General features: G+C 42.2%; 1 protein-coding gene across 1 annotated transcript; it reads left to right on the forward strand.

Annotated features, from left to right (window-relative positions):
• The first annotated feature begins 102 nt into the window (after nucleotides 1-102).
• On the forward strand, nucleotides 103-20399 carry gnpat (glyceronephosphate O-acyltransferase). The gene is made up of 17 exons (XM_080022215.1): nucleotides 103-249; nucleotides 681-872; nucleotides 4285-4461; nucleotides 4535-4664; nucleotides 7696-7823; nucleotides 8570-8645; nucleotides 9489-9640; nucleotides 10079-10209; nucleotides 11586-11836; nucleotides 12505-12606; nucleotides 13381-13551; nucleotides 14119-14198; nucleotides 15495-15635; nucleotides 16091-16190; nucleotides 16306-16399; nucleotides 17071-17132; nucleotides 18770-20399. Exons 1-17 carry the CDS (start codon nucleotides 226-228, stop codon nucleotides 18811-18813), a joined length of 2055 nt encoding a protein of 684 aa, XP_079878341.1. The 5' UTR covers nucleotides 103-225; the 3' UTR covers nucleotides 18814-20399.
• The last annotated feature ends 1692 nt before the right edge of the window (nucleotides 20400-22091 follow it).

Raw genomic sequence — 22091 nt, forward strand, 5'->3', positions numbered from 1 at the left:
GTGTGTGGCGAAAACGGGAGTTTTGTTTTGTCCTCTCCGGCCACCGTAGGTCTGTAGGCGGAAGGTATGCGGAAGCGCCAGATCTTGACACCGCCCGGACGCGCTAGCCCGCGTCAAACAGCGCCGACGCCTCAAGCGTAGAGCGACACCCGAGAATGAGTGGCTGATATTTCACGGCCAGCTCAGTCGAATGCGCCGTCCGTGGTTTGACGAATCTAGCCGAGAATGGCGTCGAGAGCTCCGTATTCGGTGGGTATGCATGCTAGCCAGAGAGCGGGGCGAGTTGAGCTCAGCGTGGGTGTGCACAGGTGTCTGACAGCGCACATGGGCGCGTACAGGGACGCGACAGGGAGTCGTTGTGAAAGTAAACACTTCTCTGTAGGAATTTCGAATCCGCTGTCCGTTTTCAGGCAAGGCACGTTCGTAAGTAGAGCACATTTCAAGCACAAGGACGACTCAAAAGGGCTTTGCTTAAGGCATAACAGACATGTATGAAAGCAAAGAAAACAGATTAACAGACGTTAAACCACAGAGATACAGGAAAAAAAAACAAAAAAAACAGGCCTACACACTTACACGTGGCAGTACTCAAACCCAGACCCACTTTCAGACTCCAATGTGACTTCTTAAAAGTTGATAATTGATATGATTGTTGTTGCTGCTGTTGTGGTGTTCTTCAGCACAGGGACTCTATGCTGAAGAAAAGAGATGACCTAGAGGACATTTTGGAGGAGAGAAGGAACTCCAGTGACTTGAGATATGCCCTGAAATGCTACGCCCCGGTGCTCTACAAAGGACTGACGCCTTGCAAAAGCATCGTGCTCAAAAGCATGGTTCTTGAGTCGGATCAGCTGCGCTATGTCATTAATCAGGTATGAATGTATTTCTAATTTCAGTGTTTCCCCTAGGATTGTTTTCAGGCCCGGTGGTACGTACCGTAAACGCCCTAAACAGACGAGGCACACGGGATGGCAGCAGGCGGACTCCAATTTATGTTTGTGTATATGTGAGCCACCGCATAGTTTTGGGTCATTTGGCGGCTTTTGAGATTTTTTTTTTTCTGATCATTTGAAAGTGGAGAATCAGAGCTTCCGAACAAGGTGACACTTGTGCAAATCAGGCAAATGTTTTTAAAGTTATGACTCGTTAATGACGAGGGCGTGGCAAACCGTGATTCTGAGATGATCACCTCCAAAGTTTCACTTCCACCAGGTTCATTCATTCAGCTCCCAGAATGCAAATGAGTTTGGCGGACAAACAAATCCTCATGGCTACTTAACATACTGCTGGATGGGCCAATCACGAACAGCTAAACAACACAACTCATTTTGTTTAAAAAAAAAAATATTTAATTTAACAATAAGAATAAACATGTTTTATAAAAGTGGAATTATTTTGGAGTTTAAAAGTACGGACAACACGAAAAAATGTAGTCTTTCAATAATATGAGTCTCAAAAAATCTGCCACCAACCTCAACGGACTTCATCACGTCATCGCTGTCGTTCTCCGTGTCGCCCTCGGAGAACTGACTATCATCGCGGGAGACGAAGTCCAGTACGCGCTGCTAACACTGACTTGGCTCTATCGCACTGGTCAGATTAAGGTCCGAAATATGATTCAGAGCTTCTGCCACCGGCTTTGCGTAACCCATAACGATACGAAGAAGAAAGTTTTCACAGACAAGTGAGACCAAAACACCCCCGTGCAGCGCTTTAACCGTCTGTTTACGGAAGTGACGTAGGCGCGAAGGGATTTTCTTCTTCACCGTTTCATTAACAGTGGCTCCGTGTGCGTAAGAGTAGTACGATTTAAAGGTTGAATTCTATCAAAACAGTTTCACAGTGTGACTTCACATCACATGGAATATGGATGAGTGATCTTCACCTGGACACTCATTTTGAAGGAAACGATTGATAGGCGTTGTTCAGCGCTGTTCAACGTCCCAGTAAGTGAACTGTGTTTCCCCATGTAATCTAACGGGAATATTTAACTCCACGGTTTACATTTTTCTACTATTTATAAATAAAAGGCGCTTTTGAAAATACGTTGAGAGATTTGAAAAAAGAACACAAAGGAACATGAATCTGGAAAAATCAAATTTTCCTTCAAGAAAGGTTGTGCACGAGATGGCGAGTTTTTCTGTGGTGGGACACATATTCAAGACTTAAAACAAAGTGATCACAAGGCGAGGATGACCTAATAAGCTGCATTTATTCCATAAAATAAGCTGTGTAACCAAGGACATTATACACCATGAACACAGTGTGCATGATTCATTGCTGCACTTCGTCTTCCTTGTCTCGGAGAAAATTTCCCCATGGCGCCATGATACAGAAATTTTGCCCACAGGAGGGCCATTTATTGAAATCTTCATGCAGGCCGCCAGGTGCTCTCCTTGCAGCCTTTTCCTGAGGTCTTTTTTCACGTACCAAAAGTGAATATTTGTCGTTATTTATTAAATTCTTAAATCTAAGGATAGTAGTCATTTAAAGTGACTCTGATAGCAGTGGCACTCGCATCACATCAAGAGCTTCCCAGGCAACGACACAGGTTCAGGGCTCCAGACGAACTTCTTTTCGCCGCCATCCTGGAACTGTCACGAAAAACAATTTTAACTGTCCGGAAGTGAATGCGAACCGTTTCTTTACTCTATAGTTGTTTGTGGCAATATAAAACCACCATTAAAATGTTGAGGAAATTAATAGTTATATTTGTTTTGCTCCATTCAAAGAAATATGTTTAGAACAAAACTTTAGATTTTTATTAAAGGATAAATATAAAAAAGGCAATAACATGTCAACCAGGTAGGACTTTTTTTTTCTTGGCTAGTAGCAGAGAACAGCAGAATGACTGTAGGAAACATAAAAGTCCCTGTATAGTGAATTAAGTGATTTATTTCCAAGCTCCTTATATATGTTAGAAAGTAATTGCTGAAAACATGTGAAAAGACTGAACAATGTAGTACTGAATTGCGGAGTTAGACATTAAACCATATAGTTTCTTACAATTTTTGTGTTCCGGATTTTTTTGGGTGGGCCTAAATTAGGTCTCGATGATGCACTGTGACCCTACTTTTTATGACCCCTCCCCTGACACTATATAAATGAGCTGTGGAATAGGGAGCTCCGCACTCGGAACAGCTCTTCAGCTCCGATCAGAGCCATCTTTTGGGAACCCCTGTTTTAAGTGACCTGGTTTGATTTCGTTCACTGGAAGATGTGTGCGAGCGACTCGTTCTTCGGCTCAGTTGGTGTGTGCTGAATCAGTCAGTCACTGAACAATTTTGAAACCTAATTCTAGATATTTGATGATTTCTTTTTTTGAATCCTATTTTGGCTGGGTGCTTAAGAAGACATTTTTCTGTGGTGTGACAAAGTCGGAACACATTTATTTTTGCTTTACAGGGATTTTAACAATAATTACAACTTTTTTACATGAATGAAAACAATATTCTTCTTGAGGAAGTGCACTTGTTCCAAAACCTGAGATGTTACACATTTACACCCTACTTTCATAAAAATGCTATTGTCTGATAGTATGCAATATTGCGATATAAGATGTGATATTGTTTGATGTGGTCATATCAAATTATTCAATTTTAAATAAGAAAATAATTTAATATTTTATAATATATTTAAATATTTAAATATTTTATTTATAATCATAATTCAATAAAATCTATACAATTTAATGTATTTGAATATTTCAATAATAACAATAATAATAAAAAAATCAATTCCATGTGAATGGAAGTTAAACTAGAGGGCTAATGAGCTAGCATTAGCTTTTGTATGGGTTTCCTATTGTTCCCTATGGGCTGGACGGCTAGAACGGCTAAGAGAGCTAGAGATGGAGCTGGAGAACAATTTACGATGCAGGAAAACAATTTTGCTGCACCACAAACCCACACTTTTTCGATGAAAGCCACACACGCAGCCCCGCATGATTGGCCCCGATAAAGGGGGCCAACCATTAGCAGTGTTTAGCTGGAGCTGCGAACCCCACCATAACAAATAACCTAAGCAAGTGAGACGAATGACGAGAAGACTTTTTTTTTTTTTTAAATTGAAGTATTTTCCCTGTGACTACATCCTGACTACTACATCTCTGTGACTACATTCCCTGTAACACACACGCAAACTTAACCTTGAGCCTTTTATATTTTTTGAAGAATATCCAGATTAAATCTACTGAAGTTTCTTAAGCCACCAGAATGGAAACCTCAGACATGAATTATGTTTCGAATGCTGCAGGTCACTGCAATAATATCTTGAACGTTCAAGGTTTCCAAGGAGACGGGCGAGGCCGCGGATGTCATCCAAGAGGAGGCGTTGGCCATCTTGGAGGAGATGGGTCATCGCCTGCAACTCAGCACTGTGCGGTTCTTCGCCTTCGCGCTCAGCAAGGCCTTCAAAGCGCTGTTCAAGAGTGTATGCGTCAATGAAGAAGGGATTCAGAGAGTAAGTGAGCAGACAGGCGGCCTGGTGGATCTCGGCTTAAGTCACACTCTCCTAATTTGTTCCTTGCTCCCAGCTCCAGCAGGCCATTCAGGAGCACCCTGTGGTCCTGCTGCCCAGTCACCGCAGTTACATGGACTTTCTGCTGATGTCCTACATCCTGTACACCTACGACCTGGCTCTGCCAGTCATCGCAGCCGGCATGGGTAAGCCACCGTGACGACAGAACACGTCAGAGTTAAGGGAGGAAACACACCCTGCATAAGAACGCTGACCTGGAAATCCTTAACGCAGCTCCAGCTACAAGGCGTTGCAGCAAGGTGCACTATAGAAAAAAAATCAACAGGAAACTGTCAGAGAGCCTCCCAAATCTGTTATATCGGATATCCCTTATATTTATTTATAAATTGCATCTCTTACAGTATACACTACTCACAAAAAGTTAGGGATATTCGGCTTTCGGGTGAAATTTCAGGATGAACCTAAAATGCACTATAACCTTTACAGGTGAACTTAATTTGACCTTTTCTAAACTTTTGAATGCACATGTCCAACTGTTCAATGTTTCAGTACTTTTTGCACAACTTGCTGTTCTCTAACAAGGAGCTGAACGGCAAAAATTAACAACAGGTGCTTGATCCATGAATCGACCAATACATTTCCTGGTTCATTTCAGAATTGGTATTTAAATAGTCCTCTTCATCATGCTGTTCACATTTTGACATCATGAGACCAAGACGACACCGAACAACTGATCAACAGTACCTCACCATTGTGAGGCTTTAAACAGGATGTTGTCAGAGGGAAGTGGCCACTGAGCTTAGAGTGTCACAGAGTGTCATCAGCAGGTTGCAACAGAGATACAGAGACTGGAAAAGTCACAGAAAGGCATAGAAGTGGACGTCCTTTGGCCACATCCCACACTGATGAGCACTTCATTGTGAACAGTGCCCTGCGGAACCAGATGATGAATGCCACTCAACTCCAGGCACATTTAAGGGAGGTGAGAGGCACCCAAGTGTCACGTCAGACCATTCGAAACCGTTTACATCAGGGTGGTCTGCGTGCTAGACGACCTGCAAGGGTACCTGACCACACCACCAGGCACAGCCATCATCGTCCTGCATGGGCCAGGGAGCATTTACGCTGGATGAGGGACCAGTGGCCTCAGTGCTGTTCTCTGATGAAAGTCGATTCACGTTGAGCAGAAATGATGGCCACCAACGATGTTGGAGACGTCAAGGAAGGCGCTATGCATCAGCCACTGTTGTCACCAGACGAGCCTTTGGTGGTGGTGGTGTTACAGTGTGGGCAGGTGTGTCTAGTCAATACAGAACTGCCCTACACTTTGTGAATGGTACAGTGACAAGCCCATACTACCTGAATAACATCATTAATCCAGTCATTGTGCCCCTGCATGAACAACACAGGCCTCATATCATCTTCATGGACGACAATGCTCCAGCTCATGGAGGTGGCATCATTAGGGAACGGCTGCTAGAGACTGGGGCACCTCAAATGAAGTGGCCTGCACTTTCTTCAGACCTGAATCCCATAGAAAACCTATGGGATCAGCTGAGTCGCAGTGTAGAGGCTCGTAACTCTGTACCACAGAACCTCAACGACCTGAGGGCCGCCCTTCAAGAAGAGTGGGGGGCCAGGCCTCAGCAGACAATAAGTCGACTTGTGAACAGCATGAGACGTCGTTGTCAAGCTGTAATTGATGCTCAAGGGCACATGACAAGTTATTGAAACATTGATATTTTGTATCAATAAATTGTTTGAGATGAGGAAATCACTATTGCATGCTTCTACTTAAATGCCCTACTTTCATGATATAATATCACTGTAGCGTGAACTTTTTACATTTTCCATAAATTTCACCCGAAAGCCAAATATCCCTAACTTTTTGTGAGTAGTGTATATTATAATCTCTTCCGTTAATGATGCCAGCTGAATGTGAAAAGTCTCCAGCATCATTTAGTTTTAGAAACCTACTTCCCAGGATTCGGCGCTTAGACTCTCTAATGCCATGTTGAGAGGTCAAAGCTGTATTTTATGAATTTCCGTTAAGAGTTTCCTTCAGGTTTAAAATTAACTCTCCCTCAGAACCTCCTCCATTGCTTAACTGCCTGACTCTCTGGCCAATCAGGGAAGAGCTTAGATACAGGTCTGCTTTTGTCGGCAAAGTTTAGACAGGAGGAAATATCAACAGTCTGATCTAGTAGCTGACCAATATGGGGTTTTCAATGGCCGATGCTGATGCCGATACTTAGAGAGCGGGATGGTCGTAATATACAAAATTGCTGAACTTAAATTTACATTTATTTAACTCTGAGGTTATTTTCTGCAATGTCTCTGCAGTGCACTTATTTAAAAAAAAAGTATCAACTAAATAAATGTCAACAGGTAATCAAAAAACTAAACTTTGTAAAAAAAAAAAAAAAAACCTAAAAAAACAACTTATGAATGAAAAATAAATAATTATGAACGATAAAAACAAACAATACAAAAATTATAATAAAAGGCATCATATAAAAGTCTGCTTGCGAAAGAGTCTTGCCGCTACAGAAATGCAGGATTTATTATTAACAAGTAAAGTATTTCAACAAAAACATCCAGTTTTTACTAAATGAAGTCCCATAGCAACGGGGAGACGGTGTGACGCGGCACGGGACACACAGGGCTTTTGTTTGTAACGGGATGGAATGGTACTGGCCCTCCCCAGCTATGTTTAAAAAATGTTGTTTCATACAAGTTAGCAAAAATAAATAGATCTGCAGTAAGAACACAGTAAAATGCCACGGGAACGCACGCACGGCGCAGCACAGTCTGGTAGAAGAAGAAAAACACCACTGGAATTCTCAGAGTTAGGTTTACATTTTGCCTCAAATGCGAAGTATTTGGCCGATTATGTCAAAATACGCATATATTGGCCCAATTAATCAGCCGACCACTAGTCGGGTTGAGATGGCAGCATGTGATTTAAATGTATTTATTTTTCTCTTAAAAATCAATTACATGTATATAATATGAAAAACCTTTGATTCACACTCAGTGACTTCATATGTGCTCATAACGTTTCCAGGTCCCGATGGAAAAGGTGAACCTAGTATAAACAAAAAATCTAAGAAGGTGTCATATGATGAAGTCACCCTAATCAAGACTGGATTAGCTGGATCAAGGTGACTTTCGGAGTGTTTGCCTTTTAAATGACGGGCTGCCTTCCCCCTGCAGATTTCATGGGGATGAAGTTTGTCGGCGAAATGCTGCGAATGTCTGGAGCGTTCTTCATCCGACGCTCTTTCGGGAAAGACAAGCTCTACTGGGCCGCCTTCTCCGAGTACGTCAAGACCATTCTCAGGGTGAGTGGTTTACATTCAACCCACTACTAACCTACTGCTTCTACTACAAAAATTAAGGTATTTTTTTCCCCCATTTATCCTATTTTAAAACATGTACAAACAGCGTCTACTGTATGAGCATTATCACATAAGATAAGTCTAACTCTAACCGTTTACGTGTGTATTTACGTGTGTTTATATATTCAATTGAATGCCAGAAATAATAATCGGACGCACACACAAGAAATCCACCATATGTTTGATGGACTGTCCCTCCCGCTCGGGTGTGGCTTGATGAGCGGAACGACTGAAAAGTTGTTTCTCCAGAAGTCCTTGAACATAGGATGGAAGGCACTCTGATGATAACTAAACAATGATAATTGTGTTTATATTTCACATCACACACCATATGCACTTCTGTTACTTTCACCAGCAAAAAGATGAAATGCAAAAAAAAAAGATATATATTTTATTTTATTATTTGCGGTGACGACGGAAATAAACTCAACAATGCGGTGACGTCACGTGACCGGTATATGCATTTATCTTCACAGCCCGATGCAGAACCCCTGAACATTGTACACTCATTGAAAATAATCACATTGGAATGTTTACATGCTTACATCTAAAACCAAACTATTTAAAAACTACCAAAAATTTACCAAAAAATACCCTCTCACGTGAATAAGAGGGTATTTTAAATTTATCATTGTTTTTCCATTTTTTCCATTTCATTGTTTCCCCTTTTTTGGTGTCATCCACTCTAGAACGGATTGGCGCCGGTGGAATTCTTCCTTGAAGGCACCAGAAGTAGAACCTGCAAGTCTCTGACTCCAAAGTTAGGTAAGACAAGATGAGCAACCTCTGACTTCTCGTACATTGTGCAATTGAACTTGGTGCTATAATGCAGTGGTGGTATGTCATGGAATATAGCAACTGCCGAAACCATGTCTCAATGTCCTGTTGAGTGTTACTATCACTTTACAGTGTCTTCCACAAAAGACGTATGTTATGTATTCTGAACATTAAATGAAATCAAATTAGCATAGTTCACACAAAGATTCAATAAATCCATTCTGTACTAAAACTGCAATATTTGATGGACAAGAGAGGTGTAGGTGTAGTTTGTGGATGAACTTGAAGAATATGGGCAGAGACAGAATTTACTTATAGTATTTTCTCATATCAGTGTCACTTTATGGTAAGGAACTGTTTTTAAGGTTTGTTGCTAGCTAGACCCTACTTCATTGTTGAAGTCAATAAAAATTATTCCCTTTATCGATAGTTGATAGCACACACTGTACTACAGAATCCTTAAAAAATAAAATAAAAATAAATAAAATTGGTCTTTTGGGTCTGCTGCAGATTTTTTTCTATATCAACGAATCAGAAACGGTTTTATTCACCAGGTACATTTACATACAATAGGAATTTGTTCTGGGGATGTTTCTTTATAGAAATGAACATTAAAAACCTTAATGTCTTAAAACATAAAAAAAAAGTAAAAAAAAAAACAAAAACTTGCTGCTTAACTTGTGTAAATGTGTGTGTCCTGTTTGTGGTGTGGCTGGTATCAGTAGCTTTGTATATCAAAGTAAGATGTCAAATGTTCCAAAAGTTTTGAGGTAAAACCATAATCATTTTCTTGTAATCCTTTTTCTAAATCTCTATCCCTTTCTCTTCCAGGTCTGTTAAACATAGTGATGGAGCCCTTTCTTAAAGGCGAGGTGTTTGACGTCAGCCTGGTCCCAGTCAGCATCAGCTACGAGAGGATTCTGGAGGAGTCTCTGTACGCCAGGGAGCTGCTGGGTGTGCCCAAACCCAAGGAGTCCACCTCGGTGAGCGCTGTACGGCTGGGTAAAGAAACCCAAAACGCTAATGTTATTGACCCAATTGACCTCATGGGGCCAGTAGTATAGCATATTGAACATTTTAAAGGGACCTTTTTTTAAACTGAACCACAGACATTTATTATTACAAAGCGGTAAATCACCTTTAACACCTTTTTGTATTTATGGTACATTAGGTTGTTTGTGATGTTCTTCTTCTCCATATTTTGGAGTTTGATATTTCTCCTGTCAGGTTTTGTTTTGGTAATATTAACTGATGCCACTGCCCCGATTTGCTCTGGCATACGACTGATATGCCAGAATCAGTATTTGTGCATCATAACCACATATTATACAACATAATCAAACCTGTTTAGTAAGAGTTTAGTCAGTAGCTAAAGCTGTTGACGTCTTGGTTGTCTTTGCTTGTTTCCTTCTCCTCGACAGGGTCTTTTGAAAGCCAGGAAGGTCCTCAATGAAGACTACGGCAGTATCCACGTGTACTTTGGCCAGCCTGTGTCGGTCAGAAGCCTCGCCCAGGGCAGGGTCAATCGCTCCCAGTTCAACCTCGTGCCCAGGTACGAGCCTTTCTCGAAAATCATAACGCTTCGGCAGGACCCATCGTTTTCTACTGAGACGACCACGCCAAAGCAGAAAAATTCCACCGTAGTGTGAAAGGAGCTTCACAGCTGATCCAGGGCTCAACATTAACGCTTGCTCACTTGCCCGGGGCAAGTGAACGGTGTGTTCGGGCAAGTGGAATGCCTCATGCAATTTTCCAATCGGGCAAGTGAAAAATAAATGTCATATCTAATGTAACGTTATCTGGAACTGCGTACTGTATCACTGAAGCGGAGCTTTTCCAGCTGAGCTGCGTGTGCGGGGGGGAGTTCACAGCTTATCTAATAATTTAAAGAAAAAGTGTGCTCCGATTCAATGAAATGATATATTTTACAATATGTCCACTTGAGAGGGCAGAACAGAGACGGGCAGCTTGTGACCGGTACATGCTCAATGAGAGTTGTTAACATTATGGATATGGTTTGGATTGTGATATCATAGATAAGTTAATAATGTTAAATGGAACATGGTGCTGTGATATGAAAAATGTCTGATTAGAGAAGACATGGACGCAGTGGGCGGAGGAGAAGAGACTCACTTGCGGTAGTGTTGAAAAGTTTCTCTTTTCAGTAAAAAGAGCCACCTCCTATGGTTCCCAAGCATTTATTTTATCTATGAAATTGTATGAAATGTTTTGTTTATATTTATTCCACCACAAAAAATAACATTTAATGTGACTGGACTCAATACACATCCTCTAAAAAAAAAAAAAAAAAAATCACACAAAGACAAGGCATTTAATTAAAAGAAAATTCCATCTTATTGTTTGAAATGAAATGTAATATTCCCAATGTTTTTCTTGCTCCATTGTCTTCTAACGGAGTGAGGAGCATTTCAATGCTTCACTTAGAATTTTTATTTAGCTTTGTTCACTGCAGAGATCTATACCTCTAAATAGTTATTGTTTACTCGCCAAGATTGCGTTTAGCAAAGTTGATTTCAGTCGACTCTGAACATGTGCATTTGTCCCCCCAATAAAAACAGTTTGTTTTTCTTTACATAAATAAAGATATTTCCGCCATAAATTGATGCAGGAAAGGCACAAATCGGTGCATAGAAATTTACCACAATGCAAGAAATTAAGCGTTTGATAGTCATCATTTCCTAGGGGCCTCAAATACTGTAGGTATTTCCTGGGGCCTCCAAATCACTTAAGTCTGAATGACTTAAGTGATTTGGAGGCTGAGTAATTTACATTTTGTTAGACTGTGCCATTAAAATGTCTTAGAAAGTATTACCTTTTGAACGGGCATGCACTAGTTTCTATAAAATTCTGCTTTTATGTTCAACCAAAAAATCTTTCTGTGACCCCCCCCCCCCCCCGTGCGTCCAGGCACATCCCCCAAAAGCCCAGCGAGGAAACCCAGGGCTTCGTCAACGACACGGCCTACAGGCTGGTGCGCGCCCAAGAGGAGAACATGGTCCTCAAACCCTGGGTCTTGGTGGCGTCGCTGCTGCTCCAGGCGCACTACCAGTACCAGGGTGGCGTGGCGCCGCAGGGCGTGGCGCTGGAGGAGCTCACTGAACATACTGTCTGGCTCAGAGGCCTTTCCCGGGAATTCGGCGCCTTCCTGCACTGGCCTGGTACGCCCGGCCGCTAAACCCCCACTCGCTCCACCCAGTCTTTTACATCTGAAATGAATCTGTAGCTGTTTGAAGCTCTGATCCACAGAGCGATTAAATCAACGCTGAGCGGGCTAACACGGCATGTCAGCAAAGCCGCCGGCCACGGCGTTATCAAATTCCATTTCTCATACAGTTCTCTTTTACATGTGTTGGTGTCATCGGAAACTATCTTTCCGCTCCCGCTGTCAATCGGCTCCAGCACTGATGACTATCTGTGTTTCTTCAAATATTACATTTTCACTTTCAGTTTTTATCTTTTTTTTTCCCCCCAGAGGAAGCCGAAGCAGAATGACTTGCAGCATTTTTTTTTTAACCTGCCAATAAATGCAATTTCTTATATTGATTAGTGAAATATACAACATAAAATGACAGGAATCTATGATCAAAATATAAAATGTGGCCAACACAGGCCGTACTCTCCGCGCATAGGCTTACCTAATGCAGCTAAAAAGTAGTTTAAGACGAGACATTCATATCAACAGATGCCTGGAATGCGTGTCATCCTTCATCCTGCTTATAATTGCTCCCACTCTTTCTCTGTCTCTCTTGTTCTTGGTGTTCTCTTATCAACCAAATCCCATCACTGATATTCCCTTTTTGATGTTCTAATCTTTTACCCCTTTCAGACAACATGCTTCCATCCGACGTGGTGTCCTCCAGCCTGTCTCTGCATCAGGGTCTTGTGAGGGTGTCAGAGGGCCGGGTATGGCTGGCGCTGGTAGAACAAGGTATGGATGTATGCATGTATGCATGTATGTCAGATTGTTTACCTCACGAGTTCTCAACCACACGTGATGTCACTGCTGATGAAATGACACCAGAGACCGTGTCTACAGAGGCGACAGAGCAACCTTGCCACGGTTTAATGGGAAAAGCAGCAACGCTAAAGATGGCGGCACCAACACGGAAAGGATATTGCTTTAGCAAAACTGGAAAGTCGAAAATCCGTGACCGTGTCCGTTGGAACAACATTTAACTGTTGTTTATAATTCACTGGTTGATCGAAACATGAAATATAAAAGGTGATATGTACACCAGAACTTTTAGATGAAGATGACTCTCAATGATACTCTCAGTGAATTTGATGATTCAGGAGTCTTCTTGGCTACAAACCTGCCCGGAAGCCCAACCTGTGGGAAGGATTTATTTTAAAGTCACTGGGGCAATATTATCACCTAAGCTACTTCTCTGTGACGCACGCGCTTGCGAGCCAAACCGTGTTTTTTTTTTTTGTTTGTTTTTGGGTGGTTCTGTCTAGGTTATCTTCTCTAGCTGAATACAAAAACCAAAGTAGGTGTGACTATTAGTGTCTTCATTTCAAATGCATGGTGAAACAATTACTTGAACCTGGACAAAAATGAACCCAAACCCAAAACAATGGGTAGAATCCGCACGTCATGCATTGACTTAAATTAAATATTGTTTTGACTGTTGCCGCCATTCAGAATTGCACCTAAGCACCGCTCGAGGCCCACTAACATTGCTGTTTAAACTGCCCACAGGGCCAGCGGGGGCAGGGGACCCTTGTGGCGACGCTGCCCCAGAGGAGAAGCTCTTCGCCCAGGCAGTCACTGTGCTGTCATGCGCCTCCTACCGGAACCAGGTGCTGCACGTGTTCCTCCGCCCAGCTTTGCTGGCTGCAGCCATCCACACCACCCCCTCGGCCAAGAAAGGTGAACACCCGTTTCCCATTCAGGTGTATACGAGGGGAACATTTCTGCCATTTCTCGTCACTTTCAATGATATGAATCAAAATTCTATTATTGCAAGTTATTGTGACTACCCATCACATTTCAAGAAGGAGTAAAACTTATTTTGAAGTATGTGACATTTCCCCTCTTGAACTCGTAGAACCTTTTTTTTGCTGTTGTTTTTCAAGTGGTTTCTAGTCTGTCGGTGTGAAACTCTTGCGTATTTTACTGGCAATGGAGTACTAGGATGAATACTGGGAATTACTCATCATTACTCAATTTGGATTCAATTTGTCCAGCAAATGTCCAGAGAAATGTGCTAAAAAAAAAAAAAATTAGTGGAAGGAAGCAGGATTCGTTTGGGTTCCTTAAACTGCAGCTTTGGTGTAAACAGGGCGCTTTACACCTCTGCCATAAGCCGACAAAAATGTCAGCGAAAACGTGAGACCGGAACAGCTGAATCAACTGTGTTGTTGTTATTTTTGGTGCATTTCTTTTACATTTAACCGTGCGGGGGATAAGCTTAAATCCTTCTGTGTGTGCTTCCAGAGGATGTGTTCAACAGTTTCTGCTTCCTAAGAAACATGATGGCCAACGAGTTCATCCTCTGTCCCGGAGCCGATGTGCAGGTGAGGAGCAGAAAATGCAAAAAGGCGATGGACAGGGTTCTTATCAGTTCCTTGAGGTGCTTGAAGTGCTTGAATTTCATCCTCAGAAATGTTTGTCCTCGAAAACCTTGAAAATAGCCCCGTTTTGTGCTGAAGTGCTTGAAAAGTCCTTGAACTTCTTATTTTTTGACAACTCCACATCAAATTCTCAAGCATCGGATCGGAAACGGCAACATTAAGATCTGTGTGAGCCTGATCTTTATTTGTTAATTTCCAAACTTCCTAGCTTGGGGGCTTTTAATGCTCGGTACTCAGCCAGAGTCGCTTAACAGCAACAATCTGTTGCCGCACTCGAATGCCCTCCCTCAAGCCTCCAGCTCACTGTCTGCAGCACGAGCTGAGTAGGCGAGGTGACACAGGAGCAGACGGTCTCCTCAGGGAACCGCATCCAAGGCTGAATACTCACCAAGAAGAGCAAAAGGTCACATTTCTCCACTGAGCCAAATGCAGATTACATTTCCATCTTACATACTAGAAAAAAAGCACGAAGAGGGAACATACCATAAGTTTATTGTAGTTTATATAGTCAATTATGTAGTTGTATGCACCCATTTTGTGTGTAATTACTTGTCATGAAGTCTTCAAATAATCTTTTGATTATGCGTTTTGAAGCTATAAATAGGCTTTTACTTTAAATTTAGATAAAAACACAAATAGGGTCTCATCCTTGGTTGGGTTGTATCCGGACGGCCTTCAGTTACCATCGTTATTGCGGCTACCAAATGGACTGTCAAAAATGATATTTTATGTCCCCTCAAAAATAATTTTCTTCAAATGACTCAATATATATATATATAAAATAAATAAAAACATTTGAACACAGGGTTATCTAACGTTTTATTCTCCGGAGCCGTAGCAAGCCTTATAACTTAATAATAATAATAACCTTATAACCTTCTTAAGACACGTAGTACACATTTTTGCCCCTTTGGTTGCTTTACTTGGTTACGCAACACAGCTGCTCTATTCCCACGGCAAAGAGATGAGTTTCAGCTCACTGCAAATAGATCCTACATCACCCACCGCTTCCTTACACACACACAAACACACACACACACACTTTGAGCTTCTGGGACACTTGCCACACACATCACGAAGAAATGTTTTGTTTTTTTTTCTTTTCCCAATTGGGGGGGGGGGGGCGGGGGGGTGTGTGTGTGTGTGTGTGTGTGTGTGTGTGTGTGTGTGTGTGTGTGTGTGTGTGTGTGTGTGTGTGTGTGTGTGTGTGTGTGTGTGTGTGTGTGTGTGTGTGTGTAGGACTTTGACGAGGCATGCTACCTGCTGGGGAAGATGGGGGCGCTGCAGGTGTCCCAGCTGCAGGTGGCAGCCACATGCGGCGGATACAAAACTCTGAACTTCCTCACCGCCATGTTAGATCCTTTCCTGCAGGGATACCAGGTGAGACACTCTGAACCTGAACCAGCTATTTTTGTTGGGGTTATTATTTTGATAGCAACCATCCATCCCTTGGAGAAAGAGTTGTGCCCTACCAAAACATGTCCTCAAGGGGGCGCAGTGGGCCCAGAAATTGTATTACTGGAATGTCTACAGTCATGTGAAGTGAAGTGCTTGAAAAGTCCTTGAAAAAAAAAGTGATTATTGAAAACCTGTGATATTCCCCCTCCTTTTGTTATTCAAGTCGTAACGTAATGAAGAATTGTTTTCATGACATAGATGATGCCAGGGAAATGTAAATGTAGTCCAGCATGGTTAAGTCCTTAAAGTACTTGAAAGTCCTTGTAATACATTTTGTGACACGAGAATGAACCCTGTTTAAAGGTGTGTGTGTGTGTGTGTGTGTGTGTGTGTGTGTGTGTGTGTGTGTGTGTGTGTGTGTGCGTGTGCGCGCGCAGGTGGTATGCAGGTACTTGTGCGAGGAGGCCCCCGAGGGTCTGACGGAGAAGCAGTTTGTCCCCGCCGTGCGGAACTTCAGCGTCAAACTTTTACTAGCCGGTACTCTCTTCCATCTCAACTCTCTTTTTCTCTCCTTTCCTCTCTGTCTCGCCCCACCTATATTCTAGCTAGATGGATGGATAGATAGAAACTAGTTGTGTGTGCGCTTACCCAGGCCACCTGAAGCACTGCGAGGTGCTGTCGTCGGACCTCCAGAAGAACGCCCTGGCAGCTCTGCTCCGACTGGGCGCCGTGCAGAGGGTCAAAGGGTATGTATCTCCCAGGGTAATGTATCTGCCCTCATTGTATCTGCCCGCGGAAACCGCTACGTCACAGCTCAGCTCCACCCAACAAGATGAAGTCACACATCAGAAAGATGGTCACAAAATTCATAATGTTTTCTTAGAACGCCAATTTTCCGTCAGTTGAGTCACAATAGTACCGCCTTGTGCGTCAATAATTCCCATGTGATTAAATCACCAATAGCCCCCTAAAAAATTTCAGAATAGTCAACAGGGAGTTGAGATCAAAAACTTTACTGATCCCCAGGGGGGATTGGGCAGTCACGTTGCCGCCCCAAAATAAAAGACCCGACTATTGAGTCTACTGCTGAACTATCGACAATTTATCAATGTAAATCAGACATTAACTATATTGTGTGTGTGTGTGTGTGTGTGTGTGTGTGTGTGTGTGTGTGTGTGTGTGTGTGTGTGTGTGTGTGTGTGTGTGTGTGTGTGTGTGTGTGTGTGTGTGTGTGTGTGTGTGTGTGTGTGTGTACTGTATATAACCAATAAATAAAACTGGATAACGATTATAACAATAATAGTAAAAAGAAATGTACAAAAAAGTCAAACAAAACAGATCAATCAAATACAGTAAGAATGAGCGTGCCCTATTTTGTAGATTATATATTTATTTTTTCTTTCTTTTCCCACCTCAGAACGGAGCAGGTGACCTTGAAGGTGAACAAGATGAGCGTCAACTCCCTGGAAGACACCCTGGGTAAGAAACACGCAGCCTGCTGCCGCCATGACTTGTGAAGGAGATGTTTTGGTTTTGCTATCGAAATCCATAAAGAACGAAGGGAAAAACCAAATGATCGAATCATTTTTGTGAATCAACCTCTGTTTAATGGTGAGATGTTCCTGCTTATTCAGAGTTCAGAGTTAATTTATTTTGCAGTGTAATTCGCAAAAAGTTGGGGGGAAAAAAAAAAAAAAGGTGTCAATGTTGAAAGTAGCACGAAGCGTACATGAACTGCTATAAACGGCTCTGTTTTCAAAGATCTGTTGAGAGGCCTTTTCAGAGCATTTTCAAATATGTTTCTTCATCAAGCAAACCTGCTTATTATATATGATTAATTGAACATTACTCAGCCTTTCCTGACAGTTGCGTTACTTTAGCACTCAAAGCATTGTGGGTAACTGCACTACTCAGTGAAGTGCATTAGAATGGTTCAAGTGGAACTTCCAGGGTTCTAACCAGGTCCTTGAGGTGCTTGGAGTTCATCCTCAGAAATTGAAGTACTGAAATACCTTGAAAGTGCTTGAAAAGTCATTGGAACCAAAACCTGATCATTGTAAACCTGTGATATTGCCCCTGGTTTTGTTATTCAAATCTTAACTTATTAACATTTTTCCAGAATCATCGATTATGCCAAAGGAAATGTACATTAAATCCAGCATTGTTGGAAATAGATACTTAATAATAGTAGATGACAATGAGATAATAGATAAAATAGATGACGTAGGCCTTCACCAAGTCCTTCTGGAGGGGACTTGGACGGGACTTATTTTGCGATCACGTCCGTCTGGCTGCACGTTATCCAACTTCTTACACAGCTACTTATGAAATAGAACAATACATTGAGACGGAATATTGATTTATACAGTGGTACCTCAACTTACGAGGACTGCATCTACTTACGACTAATCCAAGATACGAGTAGCGATAGTCGCGAAAATTTGTATCGACTTGCGACCGACTGCTCCAAGATACAACCGTGGAAATTTGCAGTTGGTGCGTCGGCGGCCAGTCAACAGTCAGTCAGCAGCCAGTCAACAGTCAGTCAGCAGCCAGTCAACAGTCAGTCAACAGTCAGTCAGCAGCCAGTCAGCAGCCAGTCAGCAGTCAGTCAGCGGGCGACCTACATCGTGTGTGCACGTAGTTTGTGGCTTATCAATATATTTTTCATATTTACTGTGTTTGTGCTGTGTATTTTGTTTATTTTCACCCTTCATGATGAGTCCTGAGAAGAAGGATGATGGGAAAAAGAAAAGGGCAATGACTCCCATTGAAACTAAGAAGGAAATCATCGAAAAATAGGAGCGTGGTGTATATGGGAAAAATTGCTTCGACATACGACTGTTTTAACATACGACCGTTCTTATAGAACGAATTACAGCCCTAAGTCGAGGCACCACTGTACTAATATAAATAATAGACAATGAGACTTATATTTTCATTTATATCACACTGAAAATTGATTATATATTTTTTGTGTCCTTGAAAATGAAAAAACTGTGCTTAAAAAGTAGTGACTTATTATTATTACTTATGTCTTATTACATATATGATGAAAATGCGTCACGATAGACTTGAATGTTTCCCTCCTCTTTCTCTTCTCTTCCCTCTCGTAGGAGGTAAACTCTCCACTCAGAAATCCGTTCTCGCGCGGCTCTAATTCGCCCGGAACCTTCTGCCAACGTTCAGCCGGCTGCTTCGCCAACGGGACGTCGCTTGGGAACCGTCATTCTTCTTCTCTCACCTCTTCCTCTTCCCTCGCTTTGTCTCTGCTTTTTTTTTTTTTTTCCTTTTCCTGCGCCATTGTTTTTTGAAATTTTCGCGGGGGAGATTTTGTCATCACCATTGTCATCTAACCTGCTCATCAAGGTGTGTGCGTCTGTGTGTGTGTGTCTGTGTGTGTGTGTGTGTGTGTGCGTGTGCGTGCGCCTCTCTCAGGTCTTCGGCTCCCGCCAAAATGGCCGACCTCTGAACCGCTTCTTTTTGCGGCGATGTTCGCCGATAATGAGTTGTCATTGCACTTTGTATGACTGCTTTGCTGTGGGTTTGTGTGTTTTTCTGTTTTAATTTTGCACTTAGGGTATATTTATTTATGCATTGTGGACCTATCTCCTTATTGCCTTTGACAGAGATTTATTTTTCTGGGAATTGCCATGCGAAACGCCGATAGAACATTTGTACATTAATATAATATTGAAAACTTTATTGTATTCGGTGGAAGAATTGAGCACAGACCAAAGTCAAAGCAATGCGACTCGTTTGCAGCTGGACGACGTTGTGAAACGTGTCCTCTCATCAAGTTCTGTAATCGCTGGCTCATGAAATGAATGAAATAGTCAACTCTGACTCTTTCTGGCTGTCGACAGTGACTGCAGATTCCTTGCACACATTGAACTGCCATTACTTCAAAATTCACCCCGGGGTGTGTGTTTATCTCCGATTTGATCCACATCTTGGTGGACACCAGCCCCCCCCGCCCCCCCGCCGCCACTCTCTTTGCCAGTGCGCTAAAGTAGCCAAGCATTCAGTTTATCTTTGTTTCTCAAAGGAGCAGAAGTTACATGTTAGTTTGACAATTTGTCCAAAGTGCTAAACGTTGAAACAAAATGCCATAGGTTGATATAAAACATTTTCTTCTCTTTACTCCGTAAGCACCTGTAAACATGCGTTTGGTATACTATACTGAGGAGGAGTTATGCAGCTTTGCAAAATACTGAGCCAGGTGGTATTCACCAGACTGAGGCATTGCTTTTAATGTTCTTGCAGTTAAAAGTGACTTTGTTGTTGTTGTTGTTGTTGCGAGGGCGGCTGTCCAGCTGTGGCGACTCCTGTGGGCGTGAAATACCAATTCACATCAATCGGGTGTTCTGACAAACTAAACTACTGTAGCTAAGGATTCAGGAAAATCGATTAAGAGTGAACTACCGCCTACATTTTTGTTGATTTGACGTAGTAGAATGCACTACTACTGTTGACGAAGTTATATTATAATACGTTAATAGTGACATGCGCTTTAATGCGATATGCTACACGGTTAAAATCTTTGAAGACCAACTTATTTTGATAGCTCATCCCAGGAGGTCGTCCCGATCATCAGAACACCTGCAGAAAACATCCAAAGCAAAAGAATTGAATGCGGGTGTGTATCTAAAGAACTTTATTTCTAACAACAATAATAATAGATTAAAAAAAAATTTGTATTGAAATGTTGATTTGTATAACCGTGTGTTGTTTTAATGATCCTTGTGGAGCCCGAAATACACTATTGGTCAATAAAGTTGTTTTTGGAATGAAGCACTGCCATGTGTATGTCTCTGCATAATAAAATATAAATTACATTTATATTTTTAGTCTGATAAACAGATGAACATCACAAATCATACATCTCAGGGAAGTCTGAGGTTATTTGTACAAAACTTTGGGTCACAAATGCACCACTTAGTTTTTTTAAAGCCACTTCTCACTCCCTTTCAACTCTGCCTTTTACCAGACTATATATATATTTTTTTTATCATCAATGGAGGCAGAATTCAGCTTCTGCAGATGTAAGTCCTGATATTGGTAATACATAAATTGCATGGAACCAAAAAGCAGTGAACATCTCCTTCAAATTTGGTTGAGTAGATTATTATTATTATTCAATTTTATTTTTTTATTTTTTGGCTTGATGTTGGAGAATCGTAGAGGGCATAGCTTTGTAACAAACAAAATCAAGATGGTGTCGGAACAGGGAAACACTGGCCTACTCTGCGATGGCATTGGCACTGTTAAGATATACAGTAAATATATAGGTACCTAACTATGTAATTCAGTGTCTCCCAACCGATTTTTCTCCCACAGCACCCTTTTTATAATGAAATTATTCCCATGGCACGTTACTATACCATTAACCACAAAAAAATGTAGAACTTGACGTGTTAAGGCCTACTAATAGTTTAGTGATGCCAGCGATTACCAGCGAACAAATCTTTTGAATAACTCGCTCATAGTGGTTAGAAAATACGGATCTAATTCGTCGTTGGAACGCTCTTGGTGACTTGTCGTTCCATTCGTTTGCGGAAGTATAATCAAGCAGCGAACTCATTGTGAATCAAAGGCTTCGTCAAAGGAGTCATCGTAGCATGATATCGATCCACTATTGACTGCATAGATCACGCCTGCAACACTCACTTGACAAAGATCATTTTTATGACCGTCCGGGAGGGGGGCGGGAGAAGTGTACCGGTATACTGGACCTGAAACCTGCCCCTAGGTGTCAGACTTGCATTTCTTTGAGCTCTCAATTGAAAACTCACACTCCTGAGACGTCTCCCACATAGTCTCACACGCCGGAAATCACAGCCAGCATTTTTCATCGCGTTTTGCGACCGCGCTGCTGAGTAAGAGAGCGCTGCCAGCGGATCCACCGCTTTCCATCCATATTGCTCCTCCTCGCACCCTTGACAAATTATGGGTTCATCTCCAGCCGCCGCGGCATCCCATCGGCTGCAGCGCGACACGCTCCACTTTAGAACTCGGAACACATCCATTCGTTCATCCATTCATCCATCCATCCATCCATCCATCCATCCCTCCGGCGGCACTCACTCTCACTCACTCCCTCCGTCTCCCCGCCTTCTCCCTGGTGGTGGCGTATAATGGTGTCCGCCGCAGCCATATCAGCAGTTTATCCGCTGCATTGTGACAGGTTATATATTGAAGGGTGGCGGAGGGAGGGTATTCACTCCAAACCCACACACACACACACACAAACACACACACGCACACACACACGCACACACACACAAAACCAAGGAATTATCCCCATACACTGCTCTCTGACCCCATTCGGTTCATGTGTGTTGTACCATTAAGCTTGGATATACATTTGTGTGTGTGTGTGTGTGTGTGTGTTTGTGTTTTGCCGTGGCTCTCTCTTCCCTTATCATCGCAGTAACT

Source organism: Zeus faber (assembly GCF_960531495.2).
Source record: "Zeus faber genome assembly, chromosome: 2".
Classification (NCBI taxonomy): domain Eukaryota; kingdom Metazoa; phylum Chordata; class Actinopteri; order Zeiformes; family Zeidae; genus Zeus; species Zeus faber.

Coding starts and splice junctions, on each gene's coding strand:
- gnpat (XM_080022215.1), top strand. CDS start 226: ATGGCGTCGAGAGCTCCGTATTCG. Junction 12,607..13,380: donor GCTGGCGCTGGTAGAACAAG/GTATGGATGTAT, acceptor AACTGCCCACAG/GGCCAGCGGGGGCAGGGGAC. Junction 15,636..16,090: donor CTTTCCTGCAGGGATACCAG/GTGAGACACTCT, acceptor GTGCGCGCGCAG/GTGGTATGCAGGTACTTGTG.